The sequence below is a fragment of the Neoarius graeffei genome, chromosome 5, assembly GCF_027579695.1.
Source record: "Neoarius graeffei isolate fNeoGra1 chromosome 5, fNeoGra1.pri, whole genome shotgun sequence".
Lineage (NCBI taxonomy): Eukaryota > Metazoa > Chordata > Actinopteri > Siluriformes > Ariidae > Neoarius > Neoarius graeffei.
This window is the reverse complement of record NC_083573.1, coordinates 97,522,002-97,543,394: the sequence shown is the minus strand read 5'-3', so window position 1 is coordinate 97,543,394 and position 21,393 is coordinate 97,522,002. Positions and strand designations below refer to the sequence as shown.

The following is a 21,393-nucleotide window of genomic DNA, read 5'->3' as shown; positions in this document are numbered from 1 at the left end:
CTGTACCGTATAGATCCAGAATGGTAAGAGGTAGAGAATGATGCTTAGTGAGAGGGAAAAAAAAGCCTGCTTTCATGGATCATTCCGGTTCAGTGATCCAGATCAGCACCAAAAGTCATAGCAGTGTAATGCAGCCCAGAGGTATTCTTCTCTTCATGTGAAATTTGGTGATGACCGGTTGAAAACTGAGGGAGAAATGGTGTCCTAAAAACATTATGAGAAGAAGAAGAAAGTAGAAAGATCCTGAGAGTAAGAATTTGTGCCAATGCTGCTCGCGAAAATTAATGAAGTCTACTGGGTTTTGGTGCAAAATGAAGAAGTGAGTGTGACAAAGTGTCCAGAAGAACTGTGGTTGGTTCTGTAATGCCGCTTTTCCACTACCAACGCGGCTGAGTTGGGCTGAGCCGTGCCGTGCTGAGTTGGGCTGAGTCGAGCTGAGTGGGGTTGTTGGAGTTGCATTTCGACTACAACCGCGCTGAACCGTGCTGGCTGGAAGTGGGTGGACACATTGGGTGGAGTTAGCAAAAGTGGGTGGACGTCACGTGATGTCGTTAGGCGGCGCAAACAGTGACATCAGTGATCTTTTAAGCGGTAGTCTCACGACCCGGATAGTAAACAATAAACATGAAGTCGTTAGTGTTGCTGGTCTTGGTGCTGTGGCTTGTTGTCACCGACAACGCCAACAGATACTGGCAAGAGCGTATAGATGAGGCGAGGCGCATAAGGCTTCAGAAATTCTCGTAATTCGTAATTCTTCTTCTTCCGGGTTTACGGTGTTTATAGATCCCAGCGTGCTCGCGGGGCATGTGTGGACATGTGAGGACACTCCTCCTCACCAATCAGTGCACAGGGGAGTGTCTCCTCACGCCCCTAGCCCCACTCGGCTCGGTTTGGCTCGCTTCAGCCCCACTCCAAAACCATGCGAGTTTTGGGGGCTGAGTAGGGCTGAAGCGAGCTGAGTCGTGCTGATCTAAGGTAGTCGAAACGCGAGCCGTGTCGGGCTGAAGTGAGCTGAAGCGAGCTGAAGTGAGCTGAAAAAGGGTAGTGGAAAAGGGCCATAAGATGCTCAGTAAAACCCACAGCTCATTTCCTTATAAAACTGCACTCATTGTATTTTTTAAAGCAAAGGGTCGTCTCAGAGCAAATATTGACTTTGTTTCATTTATTATGGCTTACTGATTACTGTTTATAGTATTTTTTTTTTAACACTGAAACATTTCATTTCATTTCATGGCGGCACGGTGGTGTAGTGGTTAGCGCTGTCGCCTCACAGCAAGAAGGTCCGGGTTCAAGCCCCGTGGCCGGTGAGGGTCTTTCTGTGTGGAGTTTGCATGTTGTGTCCGTGTGGGTTTCCTCTGGGTGCTCCGGTTTCCCCCACAGTCCAAAGACATGCAGGTTAGGTTAACTGGTGACTCTAAATTGACCGTAGGTGTGAATGTGAATGGTTGTCTGTATCTATGTGTCAGCCCTGTGATGACCTGGCGACTTGTCCAGGGTGTACCCCGCCTTTCGCCCGTAGTCAGCTGGGATAGGCTCCAGCTTGCCTGCGACCCTGTAGAACAGGATAAAGCGGCTAGAGATAATGAGATGAGATTTCATTTCATTATTTTTAGCACATTTTTGCACAGTACTGTATATACACAGAATACTTTTTCCTTTAATGAATGAACGGAACAAGAAATGTGGACTGTAGAGCATTATGAAGCAGTAGCCGGCGCATGCTGCCTACTTAGCGGAGAGTCTCTGAAGAAGTCCGTGTTTCCTGACTCATGCTTTCAACAGACAAAAAAAAAGACCCTCTTGAAGATATTGTGCTATTCATGAATCATTTGATGTTGTATGGATGGTGGTAGGCTTTTTCAATTTCGCTGAAAAAATGTGTGTGTGTGTGTGTGTGTGTGTGGTGTGTTTTATTCAGGGCCTGCATCATTTACACGAGAATAAAACCATCCATCGAGATGTAAAAGGGAACAACATCCTCCTGACCACTCAGGGGGGGATCAAGCTGGTTGACTTTGGTGAGTAGTTAAATTGGTGCATTATGGGAAAGCAGCTGTGTGTGTGTGTGTGTGTGTGTGAAGGTGGTGTATGCATTCAGAGCCATTAACTCGGATGCTACTTCAATGCTAATTTGAAGCTACTTTACTTCCTTTTGCTAATGCACATGGAGAGAGAGAGAGTGCGGAGGAGGAGGAGGAGGTGGAGGGCCTTCCATTACGCCTCCATCTCTGCTCATTGTGCTCAGAACAACACAAATTGGTATCCGAGCACACTCACTGCTCACTTGCTTTTAGCATTTCATAAACAAGGGAAGTTCGAAGCACAGCAGTTTGTGTGTGTGTGGAAACAAGCAAACAAGGCGAGAAATTGTCCTGACCTCTGAGACTCTCTATCTTTGAGAAAGAGAGAAAGCACCTTCTTTCTTCATTAGTTATTAGTAATGTAAATAATTTCCCATTTCTTTGCTCATCTTTCAGCTTTGCACCACACACCCCGTGATTACTCAACCCCCATTCAGAAACGAGTGTAATCTCCGAGTCTAATCTCCTCCACCATGATTCACCGCACTGCTATTACCCCCTACCCCCCTCTCTTCCCTTTTTTGTGTGTGTGTGTGTTGTTGAGGAGATACGTATTTCCCCCCTCGTTAATAGGACTATCAGCCCCAACACGCAGCTGAATAAAGGCCGTAATTAGCGTTTGATGGAGATGGGGGAGTCACATCTTCAGGGAGGGACAGGATGAGATGCAGAGCTTCAGTGACTCTGATCAATGACTCATCCTCCAGTGCAACTTCAAATTGCTCTGCATCATGACATCATTTTAAAAAAAAAAATCTGTTTTCTTTTTTTTTACCTCTTACGAATCAACTACACGTCCCATGTGACATCACTGAAGCAAAACCTGGGAGCTTTTCATTCCCTCCCCATGCACACTCTGCATGTCCCAAGTGTGTGAAATAAAAACCTTGGCTTGTAAACCAGCAGCACTTTCATTAAATGTTCCTTCATGGACTCATGTTCTCACGCTTTCAGGATAAAAAAGCAGATGTTCCTCATGCTTTGTGGTGAATTTTTCATCCTGATTGGTCAAAAGGTGTTGATTTATTTTGATTGATTGATTGATTGATTGATTGATTGATTGATTGATTGATTGATTGATTGATTGATTGATTGACTGCTTTATTCCGAACAGTAAAGAAGATATAAAAAAATAAAATAAAAATAAAAAATGCAATCATCAAAACATCGTCATAAACAGAATAGTGTAGCCACAAATAACAGAATAATGTTTGGAAAGGATTAGGAAGAAGTAAATAATTTATCAAATCCTAACCCTCTATACCATCGTTAATCAAACATCAGTTTCCACCATAATAAACTATATGTACAAAAGAAAGCAAAATCAACAACAACAAAAAAAAAACATACCAACATACCAAGACATACCAACATGGTACAATATCACCCAAATTAAATAATGAGCAATTCCAGCGTTATGGACGTGACACTTGAACTCAAAATGGCAACAAATGACCCAGTGCATGTTTTATTGTCTCCCAGTATTTAAACAGGTGTTGCATATTTTAAAGCTGTACCATACTGGAGAAGTGATAGAACAAGAACAATTCCCATAGTACATCTAGGGCATGCCAGGAAATGCCAATAAAAGATGCGTTATGGATGTGACAGAAAAAGTATCACTTTTCTTGGGTGACTGTACATTTTTATCAAACTCTGTGAAATTGTAAACCTAATGTCGAAATGGAGATATCCATTTGATAGAGGGGTCCAAGGTGAATATTAAAAAATCTTTGTTTAAAATATTTTGTATTTCATGCAGAGTTTCGGAAGGAAAAGTCAGCGTTATGGATGTGACGAAATTCCGTTATGGATGTGACGCGTCTGAAATAGACATGGCATATGTTTAGAAAATCAGCAATTTAACCACCATAACCCTTTGAAAAACTCTCTAAATATCAGCTAAAACTATCAAAGTTCTTAAATAATATTTAGGATGGCTATTGTTTTGCTGTTTTGTGGATTTTAGCATACATTTCTGTGGCTTGTGGCAATAATATAGAATTGTACATGATCAAAGTTGATTTTAGCTTGGGTTTTACATTATAAGAAAGAAAGACTGACAGTGACATATTAGGTTGGTTACAAATTGGTTCAACTTATTCACATCTGTAAAATACAGGCCTAGGTGAGATCTCTGGGAGTGGTTTTGATGTATTACATGTTGCTTTATTTTTGCATGATGAGGTTGACATTTACATGGAATTGCCCTAATATACAAATACTTATGCTATGCATATATACACACATACAATACATATATACAGTACATACATATACACATACCTATAACTATACACATCCATATGTACACAGACGCCCATATCATAATTATATATTATATACAATTATGCACTATATATATATATATATATATATATATATATATATATATATATATATATACACACAAATACTCACTTTTTATATAATATATCTGAATGTACCCATACCCACATATATATACACTTATATTATCAATAGCATGTTATTGTACCGTAATTCCTCCTCCCTATACCTCATAAAGATCTGTTCCTTATACCTTTTTTTGAACTGGTTTATAGTTGTACATTTCATGAGCTCCGCATTCAAACTGTTCCATAGCTTTACTCCACAAATAGAGATACTGAACATTTTTAACATTGTCCTAGCACTGTGAATTTTAAATTTCAATTTCCCCCTAAAATTATAGCCCCCCCCCTCTCTGTCCGAGAACATTATTTGGATATTCCTTGTTACTTTATAATTCCTTACTTTGTACATTACTAAGGCAGTTTTATATTCTATAATACCCCTGAATTTTAAATATTTTGAATTTAAGATTAGTGAATTAGTATGATCTCGGTAACCAGCACTATGAATTATTCTTATAGCTCTTTTTTGAAGTATAGTTATTGCATGAAGTGAACATTTATACATATTTCCCCACACCACTGAGCAGTAATTTAAAGGAACAGTCCACCATACTTCCATAATGAAATATGTTCTTTTCTGAATTGAGACGAGCTGATCCGTACCTCTCCGAGCTTTGCGCGACCTCCCAGTCAGTCAGACGCGCTGTTACTCCTGTTTACTCCTGTTAGCAATGTAGCTAGGCTCAGTATGGCCAACGGTATTTTTTGGGGCTGTAGTTAGATGCGACCAAACTCTTCCACGTTTTTCCTGTTTACATAGGTTTATATGACCAGTGACATGAAACAAAGTTCAGTTACACAAATTGAAACGTGGCGATTTTCTATGCTATGGAAAGTCCGCACTATAATGACAGGCGTACTAACACCTTCTGCGCGCTTCTCTCAGGAGTGCAGGTATCAATGCGCTGCCGAAGCGCGCAGAAGGTGTTCGTACGCCTGTCATTATAGTGCAGACTTTCCATAGCATAGAAAATCGCCATGTTTCAATTTGTGTAACTGAACTTTGTTTCATGTCACTGGTCATATAAACCTATGTAAACAGGAAAAACGTGGAAGAGTTTGGTCGCATCTAACTACAGCCCCCCAAAATACCATTGGCCATACTGAGCCTAGCTACATTGCTAACAGGAGTAAACAGGAGTAACAGCGCGTCTGACTGACTGGGAGGTCGCGCAAAGCTCGGAGAGGTACGGATCAGCTCGTCTCAATTCAGAAAAGAACATATTTCATTATGGAAGTACGGTGGACTGTTCCTTTAAGTACGGTAAAACCAGGGAACAGGGCGGCACGGTGGTGTAGTGGTTAGCGCTGTCGCCTCACAGCAAGAAGGTCCTGGGTTCGAGCCCCGGGGCCGGCGAGGGCCTTTCTGTGTGGAGTTTGCATGTTCTCCCCGTGTCCGCGTGGGTTTCCTCCGGGTGCTCCGGTTTCCCCCACAGTCCAAAGACATGCAGGTTGGGTTAACTGGTGACTCTAAATTGACTGTAGGTGTGAATGTGAGTGTGAATGGTTGTCTGTGTCTATGTGTCAGCCCTGTGATGACCTGGCGACTTGTCCAGGGTGTACCCTGCCTTTCGCCCGTAGTCAGCTGGGATAGGCTCCAGCTTGCCTGCGACCCTGTAGAAGGATAAAGCGGCTAGAGATAATGAGATGAGATGAGATGAAAACCAGGGAACAGTAAAGTATTTTCTATAACAGCAGCTCTGAGACGAGGTTATTGTTTCTGTAGTTACACAGAGACATGTACGGCACTTCAGACAATCCAAGACTGATACAGTGTCTTGCAAAAGTATTCATCCCCCTTGATGTTTGTCCTGTTTTGTCGCATTACAAGTTGGAATTAAAATGGATTTTTGGGGCGTTAGCACCTTTTGATTTACACAACATGCCGACCACTTTAAAGATGCAAATTGTTGTTTTGTTGTGACACAAACAATAATTAAAATGAAAAAACAGAAATCTTGAGTGTGTAAAAAAAAAAAGGCAATACTTCGTAGAGCCCACCTTTTGCTACAATTACAGCTGCAAGTCTCTTGGGGTATGTCTCTATTAGTTTAGCACATCTAGCCACTGGGATTGTTGCCCATTCCTCAAGGCAAAACTTCTCCAACTCCTTCAAGTTAGATGGGTTGCGTTGGTGTACAGCAATCTTCAAGTTGTGCCACAGATACTCAATTGGATTGAGGTCTGGGCTTTGATTAGGCCGTTCCAAGGCATTTAAAATACATCAGCATTTGAAAGAGGGTGCACACGTCTTTTTTTGACAACGTTAATAGATGTTGGTCACTTTGATTTCCGCTGTACGTTTTACTTCCGTCCTACGATGTCTCGCACAGGTCTCAATGAATCTAATTTACGGCCATTGCTTTGACATATGGACTGATGTATTACAGTGCATATTTCAAACATTCATAACTTGCTATAGCAGCGACAAAATAACGATCAAACATGCATTCCGATATTTAATAAAATGAGATAAATAGAGGGCGGCACGGTGGTGTAGTGGTTAGTGCAGTCGCCTCACAGCAAGAAGGTCCGAGTTCGAGCCCCGTGGCTGGCGAGGGCCTTTCTGTGTGGAGTTTGCATGTTCTCCCCGTGTCCGCGTGGGTTTCCTCCGGGTGCTCCGGTTTCCCTCACAGTCCAAAGACATGCAGGTTAGGTTAACTGGTGACTCTAAATTGACCGTAGGTGTGAATGTGAGTGTGAATGGATGTCTGTGTCTATGTGTCAGCCCTGTGATGACCTGGCGACTTGTCCAGGGTGTACCCCGCCTTTCACCCGTAGTCAGCTGGGATAGGCTCCAGCTTGCCTGCGACCCTGTAGAACAGGATAAAGTGGCTAGAGATGATGAGATAAATAGAATTTTGATTTTAAAAAATTGCCTTCAGTTCTCCTTTAAATGTAACGATAAACTACATACAGTAAAAAGTCAGATGTTTTGTTCTATCCCTTTCTCTCATTTAATTCATTCGGTGTCAGAAACTGGAGGCGGATTCAAGTGCAGGCAATTTAATATTTAAATAAATAAATAAATAAATAAATAAATAAACCAACATGGCGCCAGGAATCATAAACATTATAAATACAGGCTATAGGCGAATATATGTACACACACACACACATACACACACACACACACACACACAGATTCCTTATAAAGGAAAACGCATGGCTCTTTTTGGATACATGCAGCTCAAATCCAATACACACACACACACACAGAGCTCTGAAAGCTCTCCTGCGGCCCTCCTTTTTCCGCTACATTAGTTTGGAGCCCCGGGGCCACACTTAGTAATCATCAGAGATAACGCTGCCAATTAAAATATTCATGAAGAGGAGGCGGAGCAGCTTCCCTTCCCTTCTCTCTCTCTCTCTCGGCTGTCTGTTTGTCTGTTTTGAGGCCAATAATGTGCTTTTTCTTGCATCTGTCAGACAGATGAGTCAGTGAGGGGGTGTTATCTGCTCTGCAGAGCGTGAACACCTCCGCAAGGATGAAGCATCAGCACTGCATGAGATCAGTGCGCACGCACGCGCTCACACACACACACACACACACACACTCTATACATGTGCCATCCAACACTCTATAGCTCTCAGCCACCCACCAGTACACTCAAAATATATACTCTCCACACACACACACACACACACACACACACACACACACACACACACACACACACACACACACACACAAGTAGTGAGTCCGAGCTCAGTGAATGGGTTTCCTTGTGCAGTTGGAACTGGAGCTGGATGAATTAAATTTCCTGTCATCACAATAGAGCTGATGTGTAATTACTGCAGCTTCCCAAAGCCACAGCTCTGTATCTTCACCAACGTCTTTGTTTACACTCCAGTCTAATCTCTGCTTTATCTCACATATATTTTCTCCTCTGGAATAATGAAGCACATACCCAAGTTCAGCCACACTATAATTATTAACGCCATCACGTAGTTAAAGAAGTCAGCAGAGAACCTGGTAGGTCAACATGCTGAAATTTACACAGGATCACGTGCAGGAACATTTCACTTTCTTCAATGAGTAAACACACACAGGTTAGCCTTAGCAGTGTAAGCTCTGCAGGGAGAGAGCATCGTAACAGATTTCAGAACATCTCAGGAACATCCATCCATCCATTATCTGTAGCCGCTTATCCTGTTCTACAGGGTCGCAGGCAAGCTGGAGCCTATCCCAGCTGACTATGGGTGAGAGGCGGGGTACACCCTGGACAAGTCGCCAGGTAATCGCATGGCTCATCTCAGGAACAGTCAGTCAATCTGTAATACTGTTTACAGAATCAACATAAACTATAAACTATAACCTTTAACCCTGATCCCTAACTCTTTAGAACATAGCCTTGGTAAACAAGTACGTCTTGGTGAACGTGACTTTATGAGAATTCAAATGTGTGAGGAGACTTTTATTCGGGGGGAAAAAAACTTATTCACTAACTTCACCCCTAAACTTTAACAATAACTTTTTACATAACTTGTGTTGTGCAAATTTGTACCAATTTGCAAGTGTGACATCATGACCAGGAATTCTTGACAAAGATTATGATGGAAGAACATCCTCAAAGTTCACCTTGTACAGTGATATACACTCACCGGCCACTTTATTATGAACCATCCATCCATCCATCCATCCATCCATCTGCTGTTCTGTTTGATGCAGTTCTCTAATCAGCTAATCCCTTGATGCATCAAATCATGCAGATACAAATCAAGAGCTTCAGTTGATGTTCACAATGTTCAAACATCCAAATGGGAAAAATTGTGATCTCAATTTTTGTGTGACTTTCTTTCACTGTGGTATGGGTGTTGGTTTCAGCCAGATGTAGCATGAAGGTTTGAGTATTGCTGGGTTTCACGAGACGTTATTCAGAACTTTAGCTGGTGGTCTACCAAAGCTCAGTTGACAAAGCGTTTGTACGGAGAAGGGTCATTGCTCGCATGAAAAATGCCTTACGCTTGCATTGTTTTAGGTTGTTTGACTTGATCAAACTGTGAAAATGATAAAAGTTTCTTCAGGGTTCCCCGTGAACTCATAAAAAAGTGGGAACGAACACAAGATTCGACAAGGGAGCTGAGTCGAAGCATGCTTGAGTTTTCACTTGGTGAAAGGTTTGTATTTCCCTCTCAGCTCTGTCCTGAGTGTTTTCCAAATACTTTTCTTGCTATGTGTCGTTATTTTACGGTATTTTTTTAGTCACGAAGCGCTAAAGTCCCCAGCTGTTCCTTTGTTTACTCCTCACAAAATCCATATGCATGAAGGTCGCGACAAAATTCTTCCCCAGCCGTACAGTTACAATGCACCGTGATCACTTCTCCGTCTTGTTTAACTAAAATCTGGGTCTTTAAGGGGCTTTCTGATGATCTTTGTGAATGACTTACCTGAGAGATAAGAGCCAACACAAGTGAGAATCAAGCCAACTGTTGTTCATTTACACTTCAACTTGCAGCGCTTCGTTGTAAAGACGCGAACGAAAAGCTTAAAAAAACATACTTACACGGGCAAAACCAATCCAGGATTCATTGGGCAGCGACTTGATCCCGAGGTCCTTTACCCAGCCACGTACAAAAAAGTTGTAAGCCTCCATACTCTTCCACGCTTTCATCTGTTTTGCGGTGTAGAAGGACGTCTGCAACACCAGATAGTTTGAGATGTCGGGGAACTCGACTGAAGGGTAGTTTTCGAGATCGTATGACAAATCCTTCTTTTCCAGACTGTAGGGGTCGATTCCATTGCACATAGTGATCTTCTGAATATATCTAAAGCCAGCAGTGTCTTCTAGATTATGAGTGTCCTCTGAAGTTATTGCTAGTTTTTTGCACTACAGCAGCTGTTTAGACCACCAGCTATTTCACTTCCGGTAAAACCACTAAGAAAAGTCACGTGACTGAAATCCAGCAATTTCGGAAACTGCTGATCTCCTGGGGTTTTCACACATAACAGTCTCAAGAATGGTTCATCGAGACTCCTGCTGTTGAATCACCTGAATTTTTAATTTCCTCTGACTTTCTAACATTAAAAACCTCCAGTAATTCTGTAAACCTGTGATGTAAAACTGTTCTTCTTTTAGCATGAGAACTTTATGACATAACCATGACACCTAAAAATCAGCAATTTTGTTTGAAACTCATCTGTCTTTTTCTACAAAGGCTTTGAGAGTCAATAAGCCAAAGGTTTACAGTGCCTTGCAAAAATATTCATCCCCCTTGGTGTTTGACCTGTTTTGTTGCATTACAAGCTGGAATTAAAATGGATTTTTGGAGGGTTAGCCCCATTTGATTTACACCTACCACTTTAAAGATGCAAATTTTTTTTTTTTATTGTGACACAAACAATAATTAAAATGAAAAAAACAGAAATCTTATACACACTCAAGTATCCCCCCCCCCCCAAAAAAAAAGCCAATACTTTATAGAGCTACCATTTGCGACAATTACAGTTGCAAGTCTCTTGGGGTATGTCTCTATTAGCTGAACACATCTAGCCACTGGGATTTTTGTCCATTCCTCAAGGCAAAACTGCTCCAACTCCTTCAAGTTAGATGGGTTGTGTTGGTGTACAGCAATCTTCAAGTTATGCCACAGATTCTTAATTAGATTGAGGTCTGGGCTTTGACTAGGCCATTCCAAGACATTTCAATGTTTCCCTTTAAACCACTCCAGTATAGCTTTAGCAGTATGTTTAGGGTCATTGTCCTACTGGAACGTGAACCTTCGTCCCAGTCTCAAACCTCTTGCCGACTCAAACAGGTTTTCCTCCAGAATTGCCCTGTATTTAGTGCCATCCATCTTTCCTTCAGTCCTGACCAGCTTTCCTGTCCCTGCAGATGAAAAACATCCCCACAGCATGATGCTGCCACCACCATGCTTCACTGTAGGAATGGTGTTCTCAGGGTGTTGGGTTTGCGCCACACATGGCATTTCCCATGATGGCCAAAAAGTTCAATTTTAGTCTCATTTGACCAGAGAATCTTCTTCCATGTGTTTGGGGAGTCTGCCACATGCTGTTGGGAAAACTCCAAACATTGGCCACTCTTCCATAAACCCCACTCTGTGGAGTGTACGACTTAAAGTGGTCCTATGGACAAATACTCCCATTTCTGCTGTGGCTCTTTCCAACTCCTTCAGTGTTATCTTTGTTGCATCTCTGATTAATGCCCTCCTTGCCCGGTCTGTGAGTTTTGGTGGGCGGGGCCTTCTCTTGTCAGGTTTGTAGTGGTACCAAATTCTTTCCATTTTGCTATAATGGATTTAATGGTGCTCTGTGGGATATTCAAAGTTTGGGATTTTTTTATAACCCAACCCTGATCTATATAGACTGGTACCAAAATTCAAAAAAGTGCTTATTTAAGGAGTTAAAGGCATTTTTGAGACAAAGTCGGCAAACAGTCTTATTTTGTCAATTTGGGTGTGCCGAATTCAAATCTGTAATATGCCGAGGTCTATCTGACCTCTGTTGACCTCTAGAGGTCATTGAACTTTGGGCCTGTAAACGTCTCAGCTGAACCCAAACATTTAACAAACAAGGCCATTTGCTAACTTCATTAATCATTTTAGTACATTTCATTCCTTAGAAAGCTGAGAAACTGGGTTCAGCTGAGACGTTTACAGGCCCAAAGTTCAATGACCTCTAGAGGTCAACAGAGGTCAGATAGAGCTCGGCATATTGCAGATTTGAATTCGGCACACCCAAATTGACAAAATAAGACTGTTTGCCGACTTTGTCTCAAAAATGCCTTTGGGTGTCACAATTCTGGATTTTGGTACCAGTCTAATACTTCTCCACAACTTTGTCTCTGACCTGTTTGGAGGCTCCTTGGTTTTCATGTTGCTTGCTTCATGTTGCTGCCCAAAAAAAATTTGGGGGCGGCACGGTGGTGTAGTGGTTAGCACGGTCGCCTCACAGCAAGAAGTTTCTGGGTTTGAACCCAGTGGCTGGCAAGGGCCTTTCTGTTACCCCTTTTCCACCAAATCAGTTCCAGGGCTGGTTTGGGGCCAGTGCTAGTGCTGGTTCACAACTCGTTCAACTTGAGAGCCAGCTGAGAACCAGTTTGCTTTTCCATAGCTCATGGTGCTAAGGGAAGCTATGTCATTACGTCGCTGTATACGTCAGTTACGTCGTTGTATACGTCAGTTATGTCGCTATGTTTGCATAAACCTTGGCGCGAATATCGAAGCAAAAACAACACAGAAGAAGCAGCAGCAGCAACAACAATAATAATAATGGATGACTTCGCGTTTGTACAGCTGCTGCTTCTCGTCGCTTAAAAATGGCGATCTTTGGCGGTCTTGTTATTGTTGTTGGTCTTAACAACTCCGCCCCCTTGCTGACGTAAGCAGTTCTTTCCTCTGGCCCAGCAGAGAGTTGGTGCTAGCCTGGAACCGTTTTTTCTGGCCCCAGAGCCAGTTCTTTGTCAGTGGAAACAGAAAACCCGGTTCCAAACTAAGCACTGGCCCCGAACCAGCCCTGGAACTGCTTTGGTGAAAAAGGGGCATGTGTGGAGTTTACATGTTCTCCCCATGTCTGCGTGGGTTTCCTCCGGGTGCTCCGGTTTCCCCCACAATCCAAAGACATGCAGTTAGGTTGATGTGGGGTGGCCTTGGGCTGAGGTGCCCTTGAGCAAGGTACTGAAACCCTGACTGCTCCCCGGGCGCTCTGGTGTGGCTGCCCACTGCTCTGAGTGTGTGTGTGTGTGTGTGTGTGTGTTCACTGCTTCAGATGGGTTAAATGCAGAGGCTGAATTTCACTGTGCTTGAAGTGTGCATATGATGAATAAAGGTTTCTTCTTTTTCTTCTTCTTAGTAGTGTTGCAGAGTCAGGGTCCTTCCAGAACAGGTTGATTTATACAGACATCATGTAACAGATCATGTGATGCTTTGATTGTACACAGGTGGATCTTAATCAACTAATTATGTGACTTATGAAGTGAATTGGCTGGACCAGCTCTTATTTAGGGGTTTCACACGAAAGGGGGCGAATACATATGCACACTCCAGATTTCTGTTTTTTCATCTTAATTATTGTTTGTGTCACAATAAAAAAAAACCAGTATGCACCTTTAAAGTTGTAGACATGTTGTGTAAATCAACTGGTGCTAACCCTCCAAAAATCCATTTTAATTCCAGCTTGTAATGCAACAAAACAGGACAAACACCAAGGGGGATGAATACTTTTGCAAGGCACTGTAGCATTATGTCATGCATGATGATGAAGAAACATGGCTTAAGGAAAAACATTTACCTTTTAAACTTTGTTAATTTGACACATACGTAATTTGACCAAACTGCCTGATAAGCATGGTCAGAGTCAATCCAACCATCCAGCTGAGTGGAACAGCACTGAGATCAGGAGGCAATTTGCAAATTGTGATGTTCAAGAACACAAAAAGAGCACAGATGGAGCAAGAAGAAAAAGTTCTTGTGGACACAAGTGTGGACAGATCAGTGCTGTAATTGGTACTAGTATAAACTCTGGAGATGAGATGAGAAAGAAATTAGTTTCCTGATGCAGGAACAGTGTGACTTAGTCTTAAAGTGATACTCTGCTGACATGAAGAAGCACAAAAACACACACGCCTGCACACACGGAAAATGATGCAGTCACTTTTTGTTTGAGTGTCAAAAGCTTCTAAAACACAGTGTTCCTTTAAAATGGTATCCTATTCTTAGAAGCAAGACACCATGCAGGACAAGCTCGAATCTTTCTGTGATACGCCTCTGTTCACACGGGATAACAAAAACACACAAGTGTCATGTTTGGGAAAGAGATGGAGTGTTCATTTTTGTGAATATAGTACCCAGCGTCCGAAATAAGGCGTTTCCGGTTGTCCCGGACACAGCCATAACACCTCCGGACAACAAGAAATCGTCTGTAGTGTGTCCTGCCGGACAACCAGTGAAAATTACCCCAAATCACCCTAAAATCACCTACTAGCATGGGCAGCGCCATTTTTGTTGTTTCTACGTGTACCGCGAGATCACTCAACTCAACTCTCTCAATTCAACTTTATTTATATAGCACTTTAAAACAACCGTAGTTGAAAACAAGGTGCTGTACATAAAAGACATAAAACAATTAAAAGCTATGAAATAAATAAAAACAGACAGTCAAACAGTTGTTTCATTGTTTTTAAAAGCAATTAGAAACAATAAAACAATAAATAAAAGCAAACCATAAAACACTAAAACAAGAGCAGAGTCTCATGCGGAGTTAAAAGCCAAGGAGTAAAAATGGGTTTTAAGACTGGTTTTAAAAATGGACAGTGAGGAAGCTTGCCTAATGTGCAATGGTAGCTCGTTCCATAATTTTGGATCAGCAATGGAGAAAGCTCTGTCCCCTCTGAGCTTCCGTTTGGACCTTGGTACCTCCAGGAGCAGCAAGTCAGTTGACCTGAAGCACCAAGCAGGAGCGTAGGGTTGAAGGAGCTCAGAGAGGTAAGGGGGGGGCAAGACCATTTAAAGACTTAAAAACAAATAAAAGAATTTTAAAATGGACTCTAAAATGCACAGGCAGCCAGTGGAGGGAGGCCAGGATGGGAGTTATGTGCTCCCTCTTATGTGCTCCAGTTAGGAGGCGAGCGGCTGCATTTTGCACCAGCTGGAGACATGTGAGGGAGGACTGGCTAATTCCAAAATAAAGTGCATTACAGTAATCCAGCCGAGATGTTATGAAGGCGTGGATTACTGTCTCAAAGTGTGTTTGTGCAAGGAAAGGCTTCACCTTTGCCAGCTGCCTAATTTGAAAGAAGCTAGACTTCACTACGGAACTAATTTGCCGATCCAATTTAAAATCACTGTCCATCTTAAAACCCAAGTTTGTGACTGTTGGCTTTACATAGTCTGCCAAAGGGCCCAAATCAACGGGCGAGGGTTCACAAGAGCCGCTGGGGCCAAACACCATCACTTCTGTTTTATTTTCATTAAAATTTAAAAAGTTCAAGGCCATCCAGGCCTTGATGTCTTCGAGACATGACAGAAGTGGTGTGAGGGAGAAAGCATTTTTTTTCTTCAGTGGCACATATACCGTATCTGACTATCGTCTGCGTAACAATGAAAGGAGATGCCATGCTTTCTCAGGATGGAGCCCAGGGGCAATAAATACAAGGAAAAAAGCAGCGGCCCTATAATGGACCCCTGTGGGACCCCATACAACAGTGGAGCAGAACTGGACTCCAAATTTCCAAGGCTTATACTCATGCTTCTGTCAGCAAGATATGATTTTAACCATTCCAGAGCAGTACCATGAATACCCACTAGGCGGTGTAACCGAGCCACTAAGATGGCTAACATCACGCGAGATGACGTAATTTTCGGTGATTTCCGTCAACTGTCGTCTGTGTTTTCATATTCTTTCCCGGGAGATGGCGTGATTTCTCGGTGATTTTCGGTAATTCCCGGTGATTTCCGACAAGACTGTGTGAATGGCGCCAATTTTGTGAGAGAAGAATCCCAGGCCAAGGTGAGTTATTTTTTTGTGTATATTACAAAATGGAATACATTTTATGATTTATTGTGTAATATTTTTAATTAATTTACTTTAATTAATTTACTTAACCTGAGTGATAATTTGTAAGGGCTTCTATACTACACTGTTTTGATTCCATGCCCAAAAGTGGAATTTTGTTTCTCATATTTTTTTTTTTTTTGCCTCAATTCTGTTATAAGGTTTTCACTCATTACTTAGGTTTTTTTAAAAAGTATCAATATAATGATCAACATGAAAATATTTAAAATGTTTCAGACTTTGGTGTTGAAAAGGTGCAACTATTGGTGAAGCATTTTGAAAAAAAACCCTGAAGTCTGCTGATGTAGATGTTGAGAACGTCACGACTGAATGGACTTTGCTCAAGGCACTTATGTACAAAAGGTATAATTCTGGATGTGTCAACAGGCAATATGGATAATAAATAAATTAAATGTATTAATTTTGTCATCATCTGGCCTTTTAAACTTTTGTTTTGCAGACAGCCTACCCTCAAAGACATGGGTTGACATCAACTGCATGTATGGAGAAGTATGCCCAAATGTGCTTCACCTGGTAGATTGCATCCTTGCCTTGCCAGCTACTTCTGTGGAGGCGGAATGTGGATTTAGCCTCTTGAAACTAATCAAGACCATCCAACGCAACAACTTGGGCACTCAGTCCACAAACACATTGATGCGCATCAACCTGCTTTCTGCCCCAGTCAGTCAGTTTGATCCTGTGCCAGCCATAAATCATTGGGACAAAGCTGCTGTTAGGTGCCCCCCCCCAACCAAGCAGAGGACAAATTACTTGCTACAAACACCATGGTTACTGAAAGTCAAGAATTTGAAGAAGACCTTCTAGAACCAATTGGCATTGAAGAAATCATATCGGAATCTCATTCATCTCCTTATCTCTAGCCGCTTTATCCTGTTCTACAGGGTCGCAGGCAAGCTGGAGCCTATCCCAGCTGACTACGGGTGAAAGGCGGGGTACACCCTGGACAAGTCACCAGGTCATCACAGGGCCGACACATAGACACAGACAACCATTCACACTCACATTCACACCTACGGTCAATTTATGGCCCTTTTCCACTACCCTTTTTCAGCTCACTTCAGCTCGCTTCAGCTCACTTCAGCCCAACACGGCTCGCGTTTCGACTACCTTAGAGCAGCACAACTCAGCTCGCTTCAGCCCTGCTCAGCCCCCAAAACTCGCATGGTTTTGGAGTGGGGCTGAAGCGAGCCAAACCGAGCCGAGTGGGGCTAGGGGCATGAGGAGACACTCCCCTGTGCACTGATTGGTGAGGAGGAGTGTCCTCACATGCCCACACATGCCCCGCGAGCATGCTGGGATCTGTAAACACCGTAAACCCGGAAGAAGAAGAATTACGAATTACGAGAATTTCTGAAGCCTTATGCGCCTCGCCTCATCTATACGCTCTTGCCAGTATCTGCTGGCGTTGTCGGTGACAACAAGCCACAGCACCAAGACCAGGAACACTAATGACTCCATGTTTATTGTTTACTATCCGGGTCGTGAGACTACCGCTTAAAAGATCACTGATGTCATTTTTTGCGCCGCCTAAGGACATCACGTGACGTCTACCCACTTTCGCTAACTCCACCCAATGTGTCCACCCACTTCCAGCCAGCACGGTTCAACGTGGTTGTAGTCGAAATGCAACTCCAACAGCCCCGCTCAGCCCGACTCAGCACGGCACGGCTCAGCCCGACTCAGCCGCGTTGGTAGTGGAAAAGCGGCATTAGAGTCACCAGTTAACCTAACCTTTGGTCACAGTCTTTGGACTGTAGGGGAAACCGGAGCACCCGGAGGAAACCCACGCGGACACGGGGAGAACATGCAAACTCCACACAGCAAGGCCCTCGCTGGCCACGGGGCTCGAACCTGGACCTTCTTGCTGTGAGGCGACAGCGCTAACCACTACACCACCGTGCCGCCTATCGGAATCTCATTCTGCTTAATTAATTAGGTCAGGATTGAATCCTTTTTAAACAGTACATTGTCATGATTGAGTAGCCTAGGTATTGAGTCAAGTATATATGGTTTAAGAAACTCATACATTGAACTCCAATGTAGTGACTATTATTCTTTTGTTATTCTTTTCACAAAATAAGTTTAACTTTAATAAATCAAATAATTGCCATGAATTGGAGATGTGATACAGTTTTAGTTTATGATTTATTAAAGATTGTGATGTTGAATGATGTTGCTAGTCATTTAGGATTTATAGTACTTTAAAAGTTTGTGATGTTCATGTTACAAGTCATTGATGATAAGATTTATTAAAGTTTGTAATGTTGATGTTACTAGTCACTGATAAACTTTAATTATTTTGATCTCATTGATGAGATCTTTTTTCAAAATAAAAATATATTGGGATATCAAGCAACTCTTTTTGTAATATGTACAGTATATGGCTCTGAAAAGAGCCATTATCACTATCCAATCGGTCTTCTGTTGGCAAATTCAGGGTTTGGGTTCCAAGACTTGTATTTTTTCAACTTATTCTTCACTGTCACTCAGTCAAACTTGAAACTATCTTGGGGGGCTTGGGCTGTGAATTGTCTACTTGGGCTTGATTTACTTGAATTTTCAATGATTTCAGTGATTATGACTTGCATTCACTTATAATGTATCTCGCTGAAACAGAAAGCATATATAAAAAAGATTAAATGACAAATATTTATATCAATATTTTTGGACAGCCAAACATTTTGGCAGACAACCTAAAATGGTCATGAGGTTGTCCGTTGGACAACCTCATATTTCTCACTATTTCGGGCACTGAGTACCCATACCTATGTATAGAGCATCAGATTAATATATTAGCTGTTGATGAGCGACAGAGTGTGTATGCTCTATTAATAATGTGTGAAAATTGTATTTTGTCGTCTCATCTCATTATCTCTAGCCGCTTTATCCTGTTCTACAAGGTCGCAGGCAAGCTGGAGCCTATCCCAGCTGACTACGGGCGAAAGGCAGGGTACACCCTGGACAAGTCGCCAGGTCATCGCAGGGCTGACACATAGACACAGACAACCATTCACACTCACACCTACGGTCAATTTAGAGTCACCAGTTAACCTAACCTGCATGTCTTTGGACTGTGGGGGAAACCGGAGCACCTGGAGGAAACCCACGCGGACACAGGGAGAACATGCAAACTCCGCACAGAAAGGCCCTCGCCGGCCACGGGGCTCGAACCCGGACCTTCTTGCTGTGAGGCGACAGCGCTAACCACTACACCACCGTGCCGCCACTGTATTTTGTCGTGTTTAAAGCTAAAAAAAAATGAAAAGGCTATACACTAAGCTGTAAGCAGTCAACAGACAACAGACCCATAAGCCATGGAAATACATGTCAAGGTTTATTTATCATTTACATAGAGCCATATGCTGACTGGCCACTTTAATAGGAACTTGTTCTTGATTCTAAGATCCCTGTTCTTGGCTGCAGGAATGGAACCCAATGTGGTCTTCTGTTCTGCTGTTGCATGCTGAGATGCTTTTCTGCTCACCACAGTTGTAAAGAGTGATTATATGAGTTACTATATCCTTCCTGGCAAAAAAAAAAAGCTCGAACCGATCTGTCCATTTTCCTCTGACCTCTCTTATCAGCAAGGTGTTTGTTTTATCCATCCACAGAACTGTCGCTCACTCACTCAGTGTTTTTTGTTTTTCGCACCTTTCTGTGTAAACTCTAGAGACTATTGTCAAGTCAAGTCAAGTTTATTTGTACACTTTTAACAATAAACATTGTCGCAAAGCAGCTTTACAGAATTTGAATGACTTTAAACATGAACTAATTTTATCCCTAATCTATCCCCAATGAGCAAGCCTGTGGCGACGGTGGCAAGGAAAAACTCCCTCAAACGACATGAGGAAGAAACCTCGAGAGGAACCAGACTCAAAAGGGAACCCATCCTTATTTGGGCAACAACAGACAGCATGACTATAACATTAACAGTTTTAACATGAAGTCAGTTTCGTTGATGTTATAAACTCTTCATTGATGGAAACTTGAGTGCAAATCTGTTCATGACAACTGCAGTCCTAAAGTTAGCAAGTCAACTGTAGTCCTCAGCCATAAAAGCATTACTGTAAGAGTCCAGAGCGTCCTCCAGGTGTGACTTTCAACTGTCCTCATGGGGCCGTCCTCTACAGGAGCGATGCGATGAGACTCCAACCAGACACAGGGCACCAGGATGGATCAGGCAAGTCCGAGGAGCAGAAGAGGTCAGCATCTCGATCCCAGGATTGACATGTAGCTCAGAGGGACAGATTTTTTTTTTTTTTTGGGGGGGGGGGGGGGGGGGAGAGAAAACAGGTTAAGTAGGAACAGTATACATATTGCACCGAGTACAAGCAGGGACTCCGGCAACTAACTATGACAACATAACTAAAAGGGGAGAGCCAGAAGGTAACACAGGCATGAGGGAGCCCTGGGACATAAAGCAGCGGCCACTACACCGTCAACAAACTCAAGTGAGCAACCGAGTGGGGACTGACAGCATCCATACATCCCAGTTTACCAAAACGCTCTATGTCTGACGACCCTCCAGATCTACACCTTTACCTCACAAACACCATTAACAAAAGGCTTGACTAAACAGATATGTTTTCAGCCTAGACTTAAACTCTGAGACTGTGTCTGATTCCCGAACACTACTTGGAAGGCTGTTCCATAACTGTGGGGCTTTGTAAGAAAAGGCTCCACCCCCTGATGTAGCCTTCACTATACGAGGTACCAGCAGACACCACAGTTGTGTGTGAAAACTCCAGGAGATCAGCAGTTCCTGAAATACTCACACCAGTCCATCTAGCTCCAAACAACACCCATGCCACAGTGAAAGAAAGTCACACAAAAATTGAGATCACAATTTTTTTCCCTTTCTGATGTTTGAACATTGTAAACATTAACTGAAGCTCTTGATTTGCATCTGTGTGATTTGATGCATCAAGGGATCGGCTGATTCAAGAACTACATCAAACAGCAGGTGTATGGACGGGTGTTCCTAATAAAGTGGCCAGCAACTGCTTTATTAGATAAATTCTCCACTCGCTCCTCCTTCAGGTTGTATCACTCTCTCTCTCTCATACATATATATATATATATATATATATATGGCGGCACGGTGGTGTAGTGGTTAACGCTGTCGCCTCACAGCAAGAAGGTCCGGGTTCGAGCCCCGTGGCCGGCGAGGGCCTTTCTGTGTGGAGTTTGCATGTTCTCCCCGTGTCCGCGTGGGTTTCCTCCGGGTGCTCCGGTTTCCCCCACAGTCCAAAGACATGCAGGTTAGGTTAACTGGTGACTCTAAATTGACCGTAGGTGTGAATGTGAGTGTGAATGGTTGTCTGTGTCTATGTGTCAGCCCTGTGATGACCTGGCGACTTGTCCA

The 21,393-nt window shown here is 42.8% G+C and overlaps 1 protein-coding gene across 1 annotated transcript in view; it reads left to right on the top strand.

Annotated features, from left to right (window-relative positions):
* The window catches only part of myo3a (myosin IIIA), a 336,500-nt gene that overhangs the window by 95,234 nt on the left and 219,873 nt on the right, over positions 1-21,393 (top strand). Inside the window, exon 5 of the mRNA XM_060920858.1 lies at positions 1,919-2,018. Within this exon, the coding sequence (XP_060776841.1) occupies positions 1,919-2,018 (100 nt within the window). The remainder of the gene's footprint in view (positions 1-1,918; positions 2,019-21,393) is intronic.